The sequence below is a fragment of the Panthera tigris genome, chromosome D3, assembly GCF_018350195.1.
Source record: "Panthera tigris isolate Pti1 chromosome D3, P.tigris_Pti1_mat1.1, whole genome shotgun sequence".
Classification (NCBI taxonomy): Eukaryota; Metazoa; Chordata; class Mammalia; order Carnivora; family Felidae; genus Panthera; species Panthera tigris.
The window spans coordinates 20,267,474-20,284,250 of NC_056671.1; the positions used below are offsets into that span (position 1 = coordinate 20,267,474).

General features: G+C 44.1%; 2 protein-coding genes and 1 gene segment (V, D, J or C); all 3 read right to left on the bottom strand.

Moving 5' to 3' along the window:
* Positions 1-16,777, bottom strand: part of LOC102968706 (immunoglobulin lambda-1 light chain) — a 718,086-nt gene that overhangs the window by 594,760 nt on the left and 106,549 nt on the right. The window lies entirely within an intron of this gene.
* Positions 1-16,777, bottom strand: part of LOC122232563 — a 1,057,381-nt gene that overhangs the window by 576,751 nt on the left and 463,853 nt on the right.
* LOC122232564 (immunoglobulin lambda-1 light chain-like) overlaps positions 1-16,777 on the bottom strand; it is a 586,739-nt gene that overhangs the window by 566,723 nt on the left and 3,239 nt on the right. Inside the window, exons 1-2 of one of the 2 annotated variants that reach the window (XM_042962215.1) lie at positions 8,112-8,217; positions 7,709-8,000 (exon numbers count right to left, since the gene is read on the bottom strand). In XM_042962215.1, the coding sequence (XP_042818149.1) occupies positions 7,709-8,000; positions 8,112-8,157 (338 nt within the window). In that variant the 5' untranslated portion in view covers positions 8,158-8,217. Of the gene's footprint in view, positions 1-7,708; positions 8,001-8,111; positions 8,218-13,161; positions 13,450-16,777 lie in introns of those variants that run through there. The other variant, XM_042962216.1, reaches the window with a different exon arrangement.

A 16,777-nucleotide genomic window follows, 5' to 3' on the forward strand; every position in this document is an offset into this window, starting at 1 on the left:
TGAGGACAGGGGCAATCCCTGTCTTGCCTACACTGTATCCTGAGCCTCTAGACCAAGTGTGGTACCAAGTATGTTTTAGTAAATAGTGTGGGACGAAGGAACTCTTGGTGAGTCAACTGTCCTAAGTCAAATGCAGTTGGACTCCTGTGTCTCTGGTTCCAACCTGACACTTCATGGACCTGGCCCCCAGGGAAGGCTGACCATTGCATCAAGGGATTTCTGCTCAATGTGAGACGGTATCACAATATGTGTTGCCAAGGACTGGATTTGGGGACATAGTTTGAGAGGATGAGGACAGATTGTAAATTATGTACAGTTAGATGCAATAAGTGTCCAGAGAGTGAAGGGCCCACAAGAGGAGGAGGGAGGCTGCATCTTGATTCTTCACTGATCTGGAACAGTGTTTGTCCAGATGGCCCCATGTCTGGACCCAGTGGTCAGACTTGTCTTAGGACAGGACCTAAGAAATCATGCCTTGGCAGACCTGAAGCCAGAGGTTTCATCTCAGATAACAATGAGACAAGATCTCCTCAGTCCATATTTCTATGGCTTCCACATATGTGTTTTGTGCCAGGCCACAATTTCATCTCATGTTGCTGCTTTTTCTGCTACAGATGATTTTGTCCTTGAGATCTGACCCCAACCTCATGGATGGATGAGTCTGTAGATCCTGGAAACAGGAACCTAAATTACAGAAAATATAGGGGGGAGGGATATTTGGAGTTCCTTATTACTTGGTCCAAAGCCTAACTCACTTTGGGGATTCAGAGCACAAAGCTCGGGATGCCAGCAAGGTTAGCGAATGGGGAGGGAATGGCAGAAAAGAGAAAATAAATCTGAATACAAATTGAGAGCGAAACCCTGGGCGTTCCTCTGCTACATCGGTGCAGGAGACTTGATACACATTTGCTAAGATACACACTCATTTTAAATTTCCTCACAGATCAGATCATTCCTTACAAGATCATGTAGATCTTGCCTTACATTGACAAGTTAGTAGAAAGAATCCATGAAAACTGTCATTGTAGACAGATGAAATTGGGAGTGGGTGCTCAAGGAGCTAGAATCTCATTTCCTCCTAGGCCTGGGACATGGGGCCTTTCATTGTGCTGGTCAGTGGGGTTCAAATTCATCCTTAAGTTGCAGTCAAGAACTTCAGCACACAAGACTTCTCCAGTAGGCATGACTTCCCACTACATATGCCTCCACAAGACCAGGCAAACAACATCCCATGTGGGGTAGGGATACACCCACATGCCTTCCAAGAGAGGCCAAGGCAGCCATTGGAGGTGACCTATTTTTGATCAGTTTCCTCAGACTGTCTTCCCAGGAATTATGGATGCAAGTTCCACTTGTAACCCTTGAAAATACAGAGTTTCTGAGATCACATGCTGCCCTCTTCATGTACCTGTCTTCTGGCCCCAATTCTCCAACAAGTTACAAGTCACAGAGTCCTTCGCCAGGTTGTAGTGATGAACAGAAACCATCGCCCCAGATGCACACTGTGGGGGGCACTATATAGACTCATCGCCAGGGGTCCCCAGCAACAGGCCTGTTGCACTCACACTCTGTGCTTCGGCCTTTGGACAGAGGGTCCTCTACCCGGTCCGTGTCCTTGGTTGACACTGCATGTCTGTGCTCTCACCCTGACTTGTTTCTTCTGACTTCAGACCAACTTCCTGGGCCTTATCCTCCTCAGAGACAAGCTGGCCTGAGGACACAGGGCAGGATTCTCCCAGGGCTATATTCCAGTCACATGTTTTCTTAGTGTTTCTACTTTCTTTTCTTTTTTCTTTTCTAAAATTCCCCACCATTTCAAGGACATTTTACCAAAGCTATTACAATGATTGTATTGGTCAATTCTGGGAGGATTGACATCTTTACCAAGTTGAATATTTAAGATTAAATTTTTTTAAGTTTATTTTTATTTTATTTTTGAGACAGAGAGAGACAGAGCATGAATGGGGGAGGGGCAGAGAGAGAGGGAGACACAGAATCGGAAGCAGGCTCCAGGCTCTGAGCCATCAGCCCAGAGCCCGACGTGGGGCTCGATCTCACGGACCGCGAGATCATGACCTGAGCTGAAGTCAGACGCTTAACTGACTGAGCCACCCAGGCGCCCCCAAGTTGAATATTTAGACCCATAAGCCACATAGATCTGTACATGTATTTAAACCTTTAATCTCCCTTTGAATAGTTTATAATTTTTAGTGCATAAAATTCTCAAATTCTTTCAGATCTTTCCTTATATGTTTCATATTTTTGATGCTATTGTAGATGATATTATTTCTAATTTTCATCTTTGGAGGTTGATGCTAGAATAGATAATACAATTCCCACGTGTGTGTGGGGATTGCATCCCCACCCCAAATGGAAACACTCGGACCAGAAGCATATCTGAGTCACTCTACACTCTCCAGAGAGCATGGCCGGAATCAGCCTTTTCATTCTTATCCAATTTCTTCATTAAGAGCTATTAATCTCTGAGCATGGGATTATTTCCAGTGCAACATTAACAGGGTGAGACTATATTATCAATGGATTAATCCAAATTTTGATCTGAAGAAAAGTATGTGATATTATCAGATCAAGTGGACTGAGGAAACTTAGGTGCTGACAGAAGAAATGACAATGCCATTGACCCCCTAAGCCAGGCAGGGTAGAGCCCCTGTTGTGAAGGGCACACCAGGTCAGGAGGGTGCAGGCCAGGTTTTTGTTTCACTTCCCCATAGATCTGGAGCACAGTGGAAGTCTTTAGAAGGAGGGTAGCTGGGTCATCCCCTGCTGGCACAGGGAACCTGTAAACACAGACCCTCATGGGAAACGGGGCAGCGGAAAAGGTGAAGCTGCTTGGTGGTCTGTGACAGTGAGGGTGACACCCACTCAAGAGCTGCCATGGAGGGGCGCCTGGGTGGCGCAGTCGGTTAAGCGTCTGACTTCAGCCAGGTCACGATCTCGCGGTCCGTGAGTTCGAGCCCCGCGTCAGGCTCTGGGCTGATGGCTCGGAGCCTGGAGCCTGTTTCCGATTCTGTGTCTCCCTCTCTCTCTGCCCCTCCCCCATTCATGCTCTGTCTCTCTCTGTCCCAAAAATAAATAAAAAACGTTGAAAAAAAAATTAAAAAAAAAAAAAAAAAAGAGCTGCCATGGATCTGGAGATGTCCCTACCTGTGCAGTGAGCCAGGAGCACCAGGAGCACAAGGAGAAGGGTTCAGGCCATGATGGATGCTCTTCCTGCAGCCCCAGATCAGGGCGGGCATGTAGCGGTTTCTTTTGTCTTCTCCATGGACTCATGGGGACTGGCTGTTCACACAGATTTCCATCCTGCCTACTAGCTGAAGTGTCAGCTTAGTCCCTTAGAAAGAGGGGGCTGATTTCCACAGAGACTCAGAGTTTGTCTCCTGGGAGGGACCAGGGAAGAAGCAGCTGCCGGAAATTTCCACAGACCTGTGAGCAGGAGACCCCTCCCAGCCAGAGGGGACACAGCTGCTGAGTCCTCACTAGCACACATAGGCAAAAGTGTGGGCGCCCTAAGGGGGGTTGTAGGGTACACAGCAGGGGGCCCCCAGTGTGCTCTTCCTGGGGAGGCCGACAGTGCCCCCTGCTGCCCACAGGTCAAGCTTCAGTCTGTCCCTGGAAAGGATGTCAGGGACACTGACCTGACAGCCTGGCCACTGTCAGACCACAAGCATCCACGTGCCATATGCCCTAGTGCCCAAGGTAACTCATATGAACAAACAGCCTTCCCACCAAGAATTTCTGTGTTTGTCAGAGAAAGAAATGTGGTGAATCACCACCAAGCACCGTGAATGGGGCCGCAGTGGGTTGAGAATGCAGCGGTTTCTGGAAGAACACACCTGAGCTGCTGTCTCAGGTGGGCCACGTGAGGGAGGAGACTGGTTCTCTGGGTGGAGAGTTGGGACCAGGGTTCCTACAGCAGGACAAATAAAACACACTACCTTCCCAGAAGAAAGATGGAATTGGAGGTGGGTGGGGCATCAGATATGATGTGTTGAGGGGACGGAAACTACGTCATTTGACAGCAGCTTTGAGCAAATGGAATGTAAGTGCGAAAGGGGTGAGGACGTTTGACGCCTAAGTGTAAAAGTACTTCTATGTCAGAGTGAGGTGCTTGGCTTTTATTTTATTTGTATTTCTTAGAGATTGAAAACGGGAGAAATTTTGTTGAAATGCAACATATTGTTTTTATTATTAATTCTGTTTAACTTTTCAGCTTTTCCAAGTATAATAAAAAATCAAACATTGTATGCACTTAAGGCACAGAATGGAGATTGGATATCCATTAAAATTGTGAGGTGAAACAACCAAGCTAATCAATACATTTATCACTTCGTATACATGCCAGTTTTCTATTTTTATTCCTCCCTCCCTCCCTCCCTCCTTCCTTCATTCCTTTCTTCGCTCTCTCTTTTCTTCTTTCTTTCTTTCTTTCTTTCTTTCTTTCTTTCTCCTCTCTCTTTTCTTCTTTCTCTTTCTTTCTTTCTTTCTTTCTTTTTTTCTTTCTTCTTTCTTTCTTTCTTTCTTTCTTTCTTTCTTTCTTTCTTTCTTTTATGAGAACCCTTAAGATCTATCCTGTCTGCAAATTTCAAATCTACAGTACAGTATTATTAACTAAGAAACTTATACTTTAGACAGACATTGTGGTGTCAGTTTCAACAATGTGCCTGACGACAACAGAGCAGGCAAGGCCGTGTCCGGAGGGCCTGAGGGCTGAGTATACGGGGAATCTGGAGGAGGAAGATGAGCAAGTAGGGCCCACAAGGAAGAGCATGGAGAGGTGACCGTGGCCCTGGACTGAGGGTGAGGGAAAGGATGAGCTGAGGGCTCCAGCTGTGTGCACTGTCGGGAAGGACATGAGAGGGAAAAATAAGGTTGAGGACAGTTAAAGGGGTTTGTGTCACATGTGTAAAGGTGGGCATGTGGGAACTACGTGGGAACAAGAACGTGAGATATGCCAAGTCCGTCCTCCCAGTGCAGTGGCCGGAGCATCGCTTCCTGCTGTGCACTAGCTCCGGGTCAGTGGTAAGGAAAGGAGAAGATAAGAGAGGGGGGAAGATGAAAAAAAGGAATAAGAAGGAAACGCAGGGAGCACCCCTGCTCACAGAACCAAGATAAAGCGTACACATCCATTAGAAGTAAATCAGGAAATCCCTCAGTTTTTTTTTTTTACTCCTGTCTTTATGTAATTACTTAAGCAATTACCGTTCAGATTTGTACTCCTTTTAATTCTTCTGTTCTCTTTTTAATGTGTACTATTTTTTTTCTGTATTCATTCAGTTACTAAGACCATTGTGTTAATATCTGCAACTGTAATTGTGGACTAGTTATTCCTCTCTTTGCTTCTATAATTTATTCTTCAGATAGTTTTGCAAAGGTATGTTATTATATTTGAGCTTCTTTTTTTTCTTGAATAGATTATTTTATCACTATTAAATGTGTCACTGGTTTTCTAGAAAATTTCCTCCCTTAGTCTTTGGCGTGACACTTATATAACCACATCTTTTTGTACTTTCATGGTTACAGGGTATACTTTTTTTAAAATTTTAACCATCATGCTCTGTTAGGTCAATCCATGTCTGTAACTGGAACAATTTGTCCATTTAAATGCAATATAATTTAACATCATTATGTAGTATATTAAGTTTAATATCATTTTTGTTATTTTGTTCTCTTCTTAAATCTAAATTTAGATTTAAACAATTTAAGTTCCTTTATTACTCTTTTCTTAGAAGTCTCTGTTTGTCAAAAGACTACCTGCTCTCCGCAGAGAGGTATCCACTGTATTTACTTTCCAATCTGGGTTTTGACCGGGCCTTTGTACTCAGTCTGGAATTTACTTTTCTTTTCTGGTGTACTTATGACTCATTTTCCTCTCTATTAGTCCAGTTTTGTAAGTGTTCTCAGGATGAACATTGATATAAAACATTATACAGTAAAAGGGACCTCTGTCTTCTTAGAAATTCGTTCTCAGCTCATCCATTAAGGGGCATTCAGGGAAGGGAATCCCACTCACATTCATCCCTATTATATTTATTTGGTAATGTTCCATGGGTTAACGGTGAAAAGACAACAAAATGTCTGGATTTTTTCCGGTAATATCAGGGTTCTCTGGACAATGTAGGATGGGTTCATAGGCCTTTTTCTCTAAAATAGTGAGATTCCTTTCAGCATCATTCCAGACCGAGTCAGAGGAAAAACAGAGAAAGACTATGACACATGCTCTTACACTTTACTGGTCTCACCCTGGTAATTACATCTGCAACAGTCTCATTTCCAAAAAGGTCTCATCCTGAAATATGGGAGTTTTTAGAACTTTTAATCACATGAATTGTTGGAGACACAGTTCAATGCGTAACAATTAATATCCACAGTTTATTCAGATTTTCTTAGTTTTTCCCTAAAGTCCTTTTTCTGTAGTAAGATCCAGTTTAAGATTCTTTGCGACATGGAGTTGTGAATTGTCCTTAAGCTTCTCTTACTGTGACACTTCTTCAGACTGTCCCTCTTTTGGTGCCTTTGTGCATACTTACTGAGTGGGGATTATGCCTGACATCATTCAAGCCAAGGGATTACACCTGTTCCATGAAATCTCTGGATGGGAATGTGTCTCATCTGATTCCATTTATTTATACCATCAGTTAACAATATGGACGGCAGATACATGTGTAGACAGTGAGTTACAACCCAATCCTTTTATGTTCCTGTGGTTGAAATCTTTCTAGTTTTGCCTCAGGGGGGCCCTTTAGGTTGGCTTGAGAGCTCCTAGACAAACCCTGTCCTTGTGTGTGTGCTCACATGGGTATGTGTGGTGGTTGTGCGCTGATTTGCTTGCGTTTGTTTGGGAGACAATGCCAGACAATGACAGAGTGTCATTGAAGGGCCATTAGTATCATATAGAATAATCCGTGGCTCAGAGTGTTTTCCTCTGTTCACGTGATTAATTCTTTTTCGGTGTTTAGCACCCCCACGACCTACAGATGTTTGCAGAGTTTTGCTTCTTCCAATGTTGGATATAATTATCAAATAATTTATAAAAGTGGCACCTCCTGGGTGACCTCTTAGTTGGTTCCTGGTTTGGGTATTTACATTTAAACCTAGAATAAGTATCCATGTGCCAAGTTTAAGTTGCTTCCAGGCCTTAGTGATTAGGAATAAGTTGTTATAAACATTGAAGTGTAGGGTTTTTCCTATGGACAAAAGTTTTGAAACTTATCTTCATAATTTTATAATTTTAAATTGGCATTTTTTCACAAATAAGAGATAACAAGACAACACTAGACACCACCAATGAGATAATAGTACCAGATGCAAATAAGGCTGACTTATTTTTCAGGCACCACATGGGTAGAGTTCAGAGGAAAAATGAAAATGCTTCATTTCTTTACATCAGAAGGAAAAATTGATATGATCTGGCCTAGAATAAAATACCTCAGCTGATAAAACAAGAGATTTCACTTTCATCAAGACTCTGTGTCAGAAGGGTTTTCTGAGAGTGACTTTGAGGACAGAAAGGACAGGAGGAACCTCACTCACGGGAGGTGCCCTTGCATGGACCTGCGCCCAAGTCATCAGCCACAGAATGAGCAGAATCACAGGCTAAGCTGAGGAGGCAACCGCTGATGTGTTTCCCTTCTTTACAGATGAGTAACTAGGTTTTTGTCTCACTTCCCCACAGGCCTGGACCACTGTGTAAGCACTGCCACTGCTGTACCACGATGAGCAGTAATAATCAGCCTCGTCCTCGGCTTGGAGCCCATTGATGGTCAGCGTGCCTGTGCTGCCAGACTTGGAGCCGGAGAATCGATCAGGGACCCCTGAGGGTCGGTTGCTATTACTATAGATGATGGTTTTGGGGGCCATTCCTGGGATTTGTTGGTACCAGCCCACGTAACTACCAACTCCAGTGCAGGAGATAGTGACCCTCTGGCCCAGGGCCCCAGACACTGAGGATGGTTGATTCGGCCCTGACTGAGCCCAAATCCCTGGAAAGAGAAACAACAGAGAGGATATTCCTGGGGTCTAGAGACAAGAGGAGGAATCAGGCGCACACTTGTGCTTCCACAACCCTTTCCCGTGTCCCCACATCAAGTCACCTGCGCAGTGAGCGAGGAGGGTGAGGAGGAGAGTGGACCGGGCCATGGCGGAGGTCAGCACCGATCCTGCCTTCTGTTGCCTCACAGCTGAGCAGAGCCTCCCTTCACCTCTCCCTTCACCTCTTGATCTGTTGAGAGGGGGAGGGCCCAACCATGCAAATGCGACCCCCCTGTTTTTTGACTCCTCACTGACTTCTATAGGTGCCTCGGCCTAAGGAAGTCAGGGGGATGAGCAAGGGAGGGGCAACTTTAGGGCAGGGGGTGGGGAGGTCACAGATGTGAGCCCTGAGCCGAGGGCACAGATAGTAGCAGATGGCAGGACTCAGCTCTGGTCTACCATGACCCCTCAGAAACAGGCCTTGAGTGCCCCTTAGCGTCCAGACACAGACATGCCATTGTATGACGTTAACAGAGCCCATCAGAGACCACTTCTGCCTCCCCACTGCTTAGCCTCTGTCCTGCCTCAGGGCTAGGCCAGGTGTCCCCACATCTGGCCCCCATCACCTCAGGGCAGACTCTGTTCTACTCAAACTCTTGGGGGTGAGCCTGTCCATGCCTCCCTTGACTGTTCATGGGTCAGGCCAGAGGAGGTGTCTCTATACACATTCCTGTAACAGTAAAGGTGTACCAATAGGGGAAGGAGTTGTCTGGATATGACAGCGGAGGCAGGGCTCCAGGCATGGGTGCCTGGAAGCAGCAGAGAGCAGAGGGCAGCTCCCATGGGGAAATTTGGCAGATGGACCTGACCCTGATGAGATCGTTCTTTACATGTGCTTCTTACTCAGATGGAGTGTGTTGATTCACACTCTATCTTGGGATCTATGTGAATGTGCTCATTGTCAGACGTCTGAGTGATTCCAGTTTTCTCTCCCAAAGTGCATCAGGAAATATCAGTGAGATCCTAAGGATCCCATCTGGGGAATCTGCTCTAGGATTCATGTATACTCTTTCTGAATTCCTTCCCAAATCATGGTAGCTCTGTTCCGGAGACCTTGCAAAGGACCGTTTTCAGCCTATGCGTTCCTTGGGTGTAAGAGGAACTTGAATGACTTTCTGGTCTTTTTATTCTATGGCATCAATCTATGTGTCTCTCGAGAACAATACCACGTTGGTTTTCATGACTACAGCTTTGTTAATATAATTTCAAATGGGAAGTATGGTGTCTCGAGGTTTGTTCCTTCTCAAGATTGTTTTGGCAATTTGGGGTCTTTTCTGGTTGTATACAAAATTCGGGTTTTTTTAGTTTCTGTGAAAAATGTCATTGGAATTTTTATGGGGATTGCATTGAATTTATAGAGTGCTTTGAGTAGTGTGGACATTTTAGCATTGTATTTATTGTGGAGATGCCTGGATTTAGGAACTACCTGAGGGTTGTGTATGAGGTCTAAGTGTTTGTCTAAGATGACCTCCATCTCTGTGGTTAAAAATGTGGATGGATTATGATGATTCAAACGAAAGAAAAGATACTAGTTTTGGCAATAAGGTAAAGAATGTGGATATGTGCATTTTTTATTTTTATTTTTTTCACTGATGTACTCTTTTTAAATCAAAACCTTTCCTGGGCACCAGCTAAGTACCGGTAAGGTGCAGACACTTAGTGTGGGAGGACAAACAAAACTGTCAAGGTCGTGGAGCCTGTTGGGTTTTCATCTGATTCACTATGACAGACAAGGAGGAGATGTTTCTTGTGAGGTATTCAATGGGAAGCATTAAATATTTATAGGACTAGAACACACGGTTGTATGTTAACCGAGAGTTGATGACTAGAAGTGTGTGTGTATAACTGTATCTTATGTATTATCTTTATGAAGTTTGTGTTTTATATATATATATATATGTGTGTGTGTGTGTATATATATATGTGTATATGTATATATATGTATATATATATATACACATATATATGTGTATATGTATATATATGTATATATACACATATATATGTATATGTATATATATATACATATATATGTGTATATATATATATATACACATACATATATATATGTGTGTGTATATATATATATATATATATATGATATAAATCCCAGGAGATATATCTTAGATGTATTGTCATGAACAGTATAGAGAGGGATTAGATAAACCACTGGGGAAAATAATTGTGTGAATATTTACAGGAGGAGTAGAAACTTGTGTGACACAGAGAAGGACTGGAGAGGGATCTGGTGTGAGTAATTATAATACATTGCACACTGAGAAAGGAGGGCTTAGAGCACCAGGAACTTCTGGGTCATGGGACTGAGCTCCGTTGGGTAGTAAGGTCTGTCTGGATAATACCTGTTCGGGTATTTTCCTGCTGGCCTGCCTCACAGCTCAGTTTCTCAGTGCCAGTGTGAACAGGCCACCGCTGACCCCGGTCCTGGTCACCCAGCTGCTCTGATAACACACAGCATCCCTAGAGGACACTCTGACCTTTGCAGACGGATATTTGAGCTTTCAGTGCCCAAGGAAAGAGCATGATTGCATCCTCTCCTGGGTGCTTGGGATGGAGACATTAATTTTCTTCGGGTCACTAACAGTGTCCAGGCTGCTCACCATGGGGCTTAGTTTACAGTGTTTATGTTCCTGGACATATTAGTGTTCCCTGACATTAGGTTTGCTTGCTGCAGGGCCCTGGCATCACTACCAGTCTCCGATCTAAATTTGTTTTAAAGTTTATTTTTTTTAAGACATAGAGAGACAGAAAGACAGACAGAGAGAGAGAGAGAGAGCAGGGAGTTACAGAGAGATAGCGGGAGACACAGAATCAAGAGCAAGCTCCAGGCTCTGATTCCGTGGCACAGAGCCCAAGGCAGGGCTTCGGCTCACGAACCACGAGATCATGCACTGAGCCAAAGTCCTAAACTTAACCGACTGAGCTACCCAGGCACCCCTACCAGTCTCCAATCGAAACCAATTTCAAGGCCTCATATTTCCCAGGTTCACTCCCGGTTCATATGTGATAAAAAGTCCATGGGGGTTATCCTTGAACTTTGAATTCTTTTTGCTGTTGTTGCTGTATTATAAGAATCTCCTGTTATATCCCATCACCTCCATGGTACAGGCTCTGGGGCCTGTGAAGTCTCTGTTTGTCAAAAGACTACTGGCTCTCCGCAAACAAGTACCCACTGCACTCTCTTCCCAATCTGGGTTTTGACCAGACCTTTATACTTAGTCTGGAATTTAATTTTCTTCTCTAGTATACTCATGACCCATTTGCCTCTCTATTAGTCCAGTTTTGTAAGTGTTCTCGAATGAACATTGATATAAACCATTATACAGTACAAGAAAATCTATCGTAGAAATTTGTTCTCTGCTCATCCACTAAGGGGCATTCAGGGAACGAATCCCACTCACATTCAACCCTATTATCTTTATTTGGTAAATGTTCCATGGGTTAACGGTGAAAAGACAACAAAATGTCTAGATTTTTCCGGTAATACCAGGGTTCTCTGGACAAGGTAGGATGGGTTCATAGGCTTTTTTCTCTAAAATAGTGAGATTCCTTTCAGCATCATTGCAGGCCGAGTCAGAGGGAAAACAAAGACAGAGAAAGCCTAGAACACATGCAGTTACACTCTACTGGTCTCACCCTGGTAATTACATCTGCAACAGTCTCATTTCCAAAAAGGTCTCATCCTGAAATATGGGAGTTTTTAGAACTTTTAATCACATGAATTATTGGAGACACAGTTCAACGCGTAACAATTAATATCCACAGTTTATTCAGATTTTCTTAGTTTTTACCTAGTGTCCTTTTTCTGTTGTATGATCCAGTTTATGATTCTTTGCGACACTGAGTTGTGAATTGTCCTTAAGCTTCTCTTACTGTGACACTTCTTCAGACTGTCCCTCTTTTGGTGCTTTTGTGCATACTTACTGAGTGCGGGCTATGCCTGACGTCATTCAAGCCAAGGGTTTACACCTGTTCCATGAAATCTCTGCACGGAAATGTGTCTCATCTGATTCCATATATTTATATCATCAGTTAACAATATAGACGGCAGACATATGTGTAGACACTGAGTTACAACCCAATCCTTTTATGTTCCTGTGGTCGAAATCTTTCTAGTTTTGCCTCATGGGGGCCCTTTTCGTTGGCTCGTGAGCTCCTAGACAAACCCTGTCCTTGTGTGTGTGCGCACACGTGTATGTGTGGTGGTTGTGCACTGATTTGTTTGCGTTTGTTTGGGAGAAAATGCCAGACAATTACAGAGTGTCATTCAAGTGTCATTAGTATCATATAGAATAATTCTGTTGCTCAGAATGTTTTATTATGTTCACATGATTAATTGTTTTTCAGCGTTTAGCACCCCCGCGACCTACAGATGTTTGCAGAGTTTTGCTTCTTCCAATGTTGGATATAATTATCAAATAATTTATAAAAGTGGCACCTCCTGGGTGACCTCTTAGTTTGTTCCTGGTTTGGGTGATTATTTTAAACCTAGAATAAATATCTATGTGCTACGTTTAGGTTGCTTTCAGGCTTTAGTGATTAGGAATCAGTTGTTATAAACATTAAAGTGCAGGGTTTTTCCTATGGACAAAATTTATGAAACTTATCCTCATAATTTTATAATTTTAAATTGGCATTTTTTCCCACAAATCATAGATAATAAGAAGAGACTAGCCACTGCCATGGAAATAATAGTACCAGATGCAAATAAGGTTGACTTATTCTCCAGGCACCACATGGGTAGAGTTCAGAGAAAAAATAAAAATGCTTCATTTATTTTAATATCAGTGGGAAAAATTGATATGATCTGGCCTAGAAGTAAAATACCTCAGCTGATAAAACAAGAGATTTCACTTTCATGAAGACTCTTTGTGTCAGAAGGGTTTTCTGAGAGTGACTTTGAGGACAGAAAGGACAGGAGGAACCTCACTCACGGGAGGTGCCCTTGCATCGACCTGTGTCCAAGTCATCAGCCACAGAATGAGCAGAATCACATGCTAAGCTGAGGAGGCAACTGCTGATGTGTTTCCCTCTTTACAGATGAGTAACTAGGTTTTTGTCTTACTTCCGCACAGGCCTGGACCACTGTGTGAACACTGCCACTGCTGTACCACGATAAGCAGTAATAATCAGCCTCGTCCTCGGCCTGGAGCCCAGTGATGGTCAGAGTGCCTGTGGTGCCAGACTTGGAGCCGGAGAATCGATCAGGGACCCCTGAGGGTCGGTTGCTATCTTCATAGATGATGGTTTTGGGAGCCATTCCTGGGATTTGTTGGTACCAGCCCATGTAACTACCAACTCCAGTGCAGGAGATAGTGACCCTCTGGCCCAGGGCCCCAGACACTGAGGATGGTTGATTCAGCCCCGACTGAGCCCAAATCCCTGGAAAGAGAAACAACAGAGAGGATATTCCTGGGGTCTAGAGACAAGAGGAGGAATCAGGCCCACACTTGTGCTTCCAGAACCCCTTCCCGTGTCCCCACATCAAGTCACCTGCGCAGTGAGAGAGGAGGGTGAGGAGGAGAGGGAACCAGGCCATGGCAGAGGTCAGCACCGATCCTGCCTTCTGTTGCCTCACAGCTGAGTAGAGCCTCCCTTCACCTCTCCCTTCACCTCTTGATCTGTTGAGAGGGGGAGGGCCCAACCATGCAAATGCGACCCCCCTGTTTTTTGACTCCTCACTGACTTCTTTAGGTGCCTCTGCCTGAGGATGTCAGGGGGATGGGCAGGGTGGGGGCAATTTCAGGGCAGGGGTGGGGATGTCACAGATGTGAGCCCTAGGCCAAGGGCACAGACAGTTGCAGGTGGCACTTCTCAGCTCTGGTCTACTGTGACCCCTCAGAAACAGGCCTTGAGTGCCCCTTAGTGTCCAGACACAGACATGCCATTGTATGAGGTGAGCACAGCCCATCAGAGACCACTTCTGTCTCCAACTGCTCTAGCCACTCTCCCCTGCCTCAGGGTTAGACCAGGTGTCCCCACATGTGGCCCCCTATCACCTCAGGGCAGACTCCCTGTTCTACTCAAACTCCTGGGCGTGAGCCTGTCCATGGCTCCCCTGACTCTTAATGGGTCAGGCCTGAAGAGTTGTCTCTATACACATTCCTCTAACAGTAACGGTGGATCAAAGGGGAAGGAGTTATTGGATATGACAGTGGAGGCAGGGCTCCAGGCGACCGTGCCAATGCAGGAAGCAGCAGAGAGCAGAGGGCAGCTCCCATGGGGGCCTTTGGCAGATGGGACCTGACCCTGGTGAGATTGTTCTTTACATGTGCATCGTACCCTGATATTTGTCTTGATTCACACTCTATCCTGGCATCTATGTCAATGTGCTCATTGTCAGACGTCTGAGTGATTCCAGTTTTCTCTCCCAAAGTGCATTGGGAAGTATCAGTGAGATCCTAAGGATCCCATTTGGGGCATCTGCTCTAGGATTCATGTATATTCTTTCTGAATTCCTTCCCAAATCCATGGTAGCTCAGTTCTGGAGAGCTTCAAAGGACTGTTTTCAGCCTATGTCTTCCATGGTGGTCAAGAGGAACTTGAATGACTTTCTGGTCTTTTTATTCTATGGCATCAATCTATGTGTCTCTTGAGACCAATACCATATTGGTTTTCATGACTACAGCTTTGTAATATAATTTCAAAGTGTGAAGAATGGTGTCTCGAGGTTTGTTCCTTCTCAAGATTGCTTTGGCAATTTGGGGTCTTTTCTGGTTCTATACAAAATTCATGTTTTTTTTTTTAATTTCTGTGCAAAACTTCATTGGAATTCTTATGAGGATTGCATTGAATTTATAGAGTGCTTTGAGTAGTGTGGACATTTTAGCATTATATTTAATGTAGAGATCCCTGGATTTAGGAATTACCTGGAGGCTGTGTGTGAGGTGTAAGGGTTTGTCTAAGATGACCTCCATCTCTGTGCTTAAAAATGTGGATGGATTATGATGATTCAAACAAAAGAAGAGATACTAGTTTTGGCAATAAGGTAAAGAATGTGGATATGTGCATTTTTCCTTTTTTTCACTGATGTATTCTTTAAAAATCAAAAACCTTTCCTGAGCAACAGCTAACCGGTAAGCTGCAGACACTCAGTGCTGCAAGGACAAACAAGACTGTCAAGGTCGTGGAGCATGTTGGGTTCATGTGACTCACTATGACAGACAAGGAGGAGATGTTTCATGGGAGGTATTCAATGGGAAGCATTGAATATTTATAGGACTGGAACACACGGTTCTATGTTAACCAAGAGTTGATGACTAGAAGTGTGTGTGTGTGTATAACTATATCTTATATTTTATTTATACGTAGTTTGTGTTTCATATATATATATATATATATATATATATATACATATGGTAAAAATCCCAGGAGATATATCCTAGATGTATTGTCATGAACAGTGCAGAGAGGGATTAGATAAACCACTGGGGAAAATAATTGTGTGAATATTTACAGGAGGAGTAGAAACTTGTGTGACACAGAGAAGGACTGGAGAGGGATCTGGTGTGAGTAATTATAATACATTGCACACTGAAAAAGGAGGGCTTAGAGCACCAGGAACTTCTGGGTCATGGGACTGAGCTCTGTCGGGTAGTAAGGTCTGTCTGGAAAATACCTGTTCGGGTATTTTCCTGCTGGCCTGCCTCACAGCCCGTCCTCTCAGTGCCAGTGTGAACAGGCCACCGCTGACCCCGGTCCTGGTCACCCAGCTGCTCTGACAACACACAACATCCCTAGAGGACACTCTGACCTTTGCAGATGGATATTTGAGCTTTCAGTGCCCAAGGAAAGAGCATGATTGCATCCTCTCCTGGGTGCTTGGGATGGAGACATTAATTTTCTTCAGGTCCCTAACAGCGTCCAGGCTGCTCACCACAGGGCTTAATTTACAGTGTTTACGTTCCTGGACATATTAGTGTTCCCTGACATTGGGTTTGCTTGCTGCAGCGTCCTGGTATCACTACCAGTGTCCAATCTAAATTTGTTTTAATGTTTATTTTTTTTGAGACATAGAGAGACAGAAAGACAGAGAGAGAGAGAGAGAGAGCAGGGAGTTACAGTGAGAGAGCGGGAGACACAGAATCAGAAGCAGGCTCCAGGCTCTGATTCCGTGGCACAGAGCCCAAGGCAGAGCTCGGCTCATGAACCACGATATCATGACCTAAGCCAAATTCCTAAGCTTAACCGACTGAGCCACCCAGGCACCCCTACCAGTCTCCAATCGAAACCAATTTCAAGGCCTCATATTCCCAGGTTCACTCCCGGTTCATATGTGATAAAAAGTCCATGGTGGTTATTCAAAGTCCTTGAACTTTGAATACTTTTTGCTGTTGTTGCTGTATTATGAGGATCTCCTGTTATATCCCATCACCTCCATGGTATAGGCTCTGGGGCCTTTGAAGTCTCTGTTTGTCAAAAGACTACCGGCTCTCCGCAAACGAGTACCCAGGGTACTCACTTCCCAATCTGGGTTTTGACCAGGCCTTTATACTTAGTCTGGAATTTAATTTTCTTCTCTGGTATACTCATGACCCATTTGCCTCTCTATTAGTCCAGTTTTGTAATTGTTCTCGGATGAACATGATAGAAACCCTTATACCATGCAAGGGACCTCTATTTTCTTAGAAATTCTTTCTCTGCTTATCCATTAAGGGGCATTGAGGAAAGGGAATCCCACTCACATTCAACACTATTATCTTTATATGGG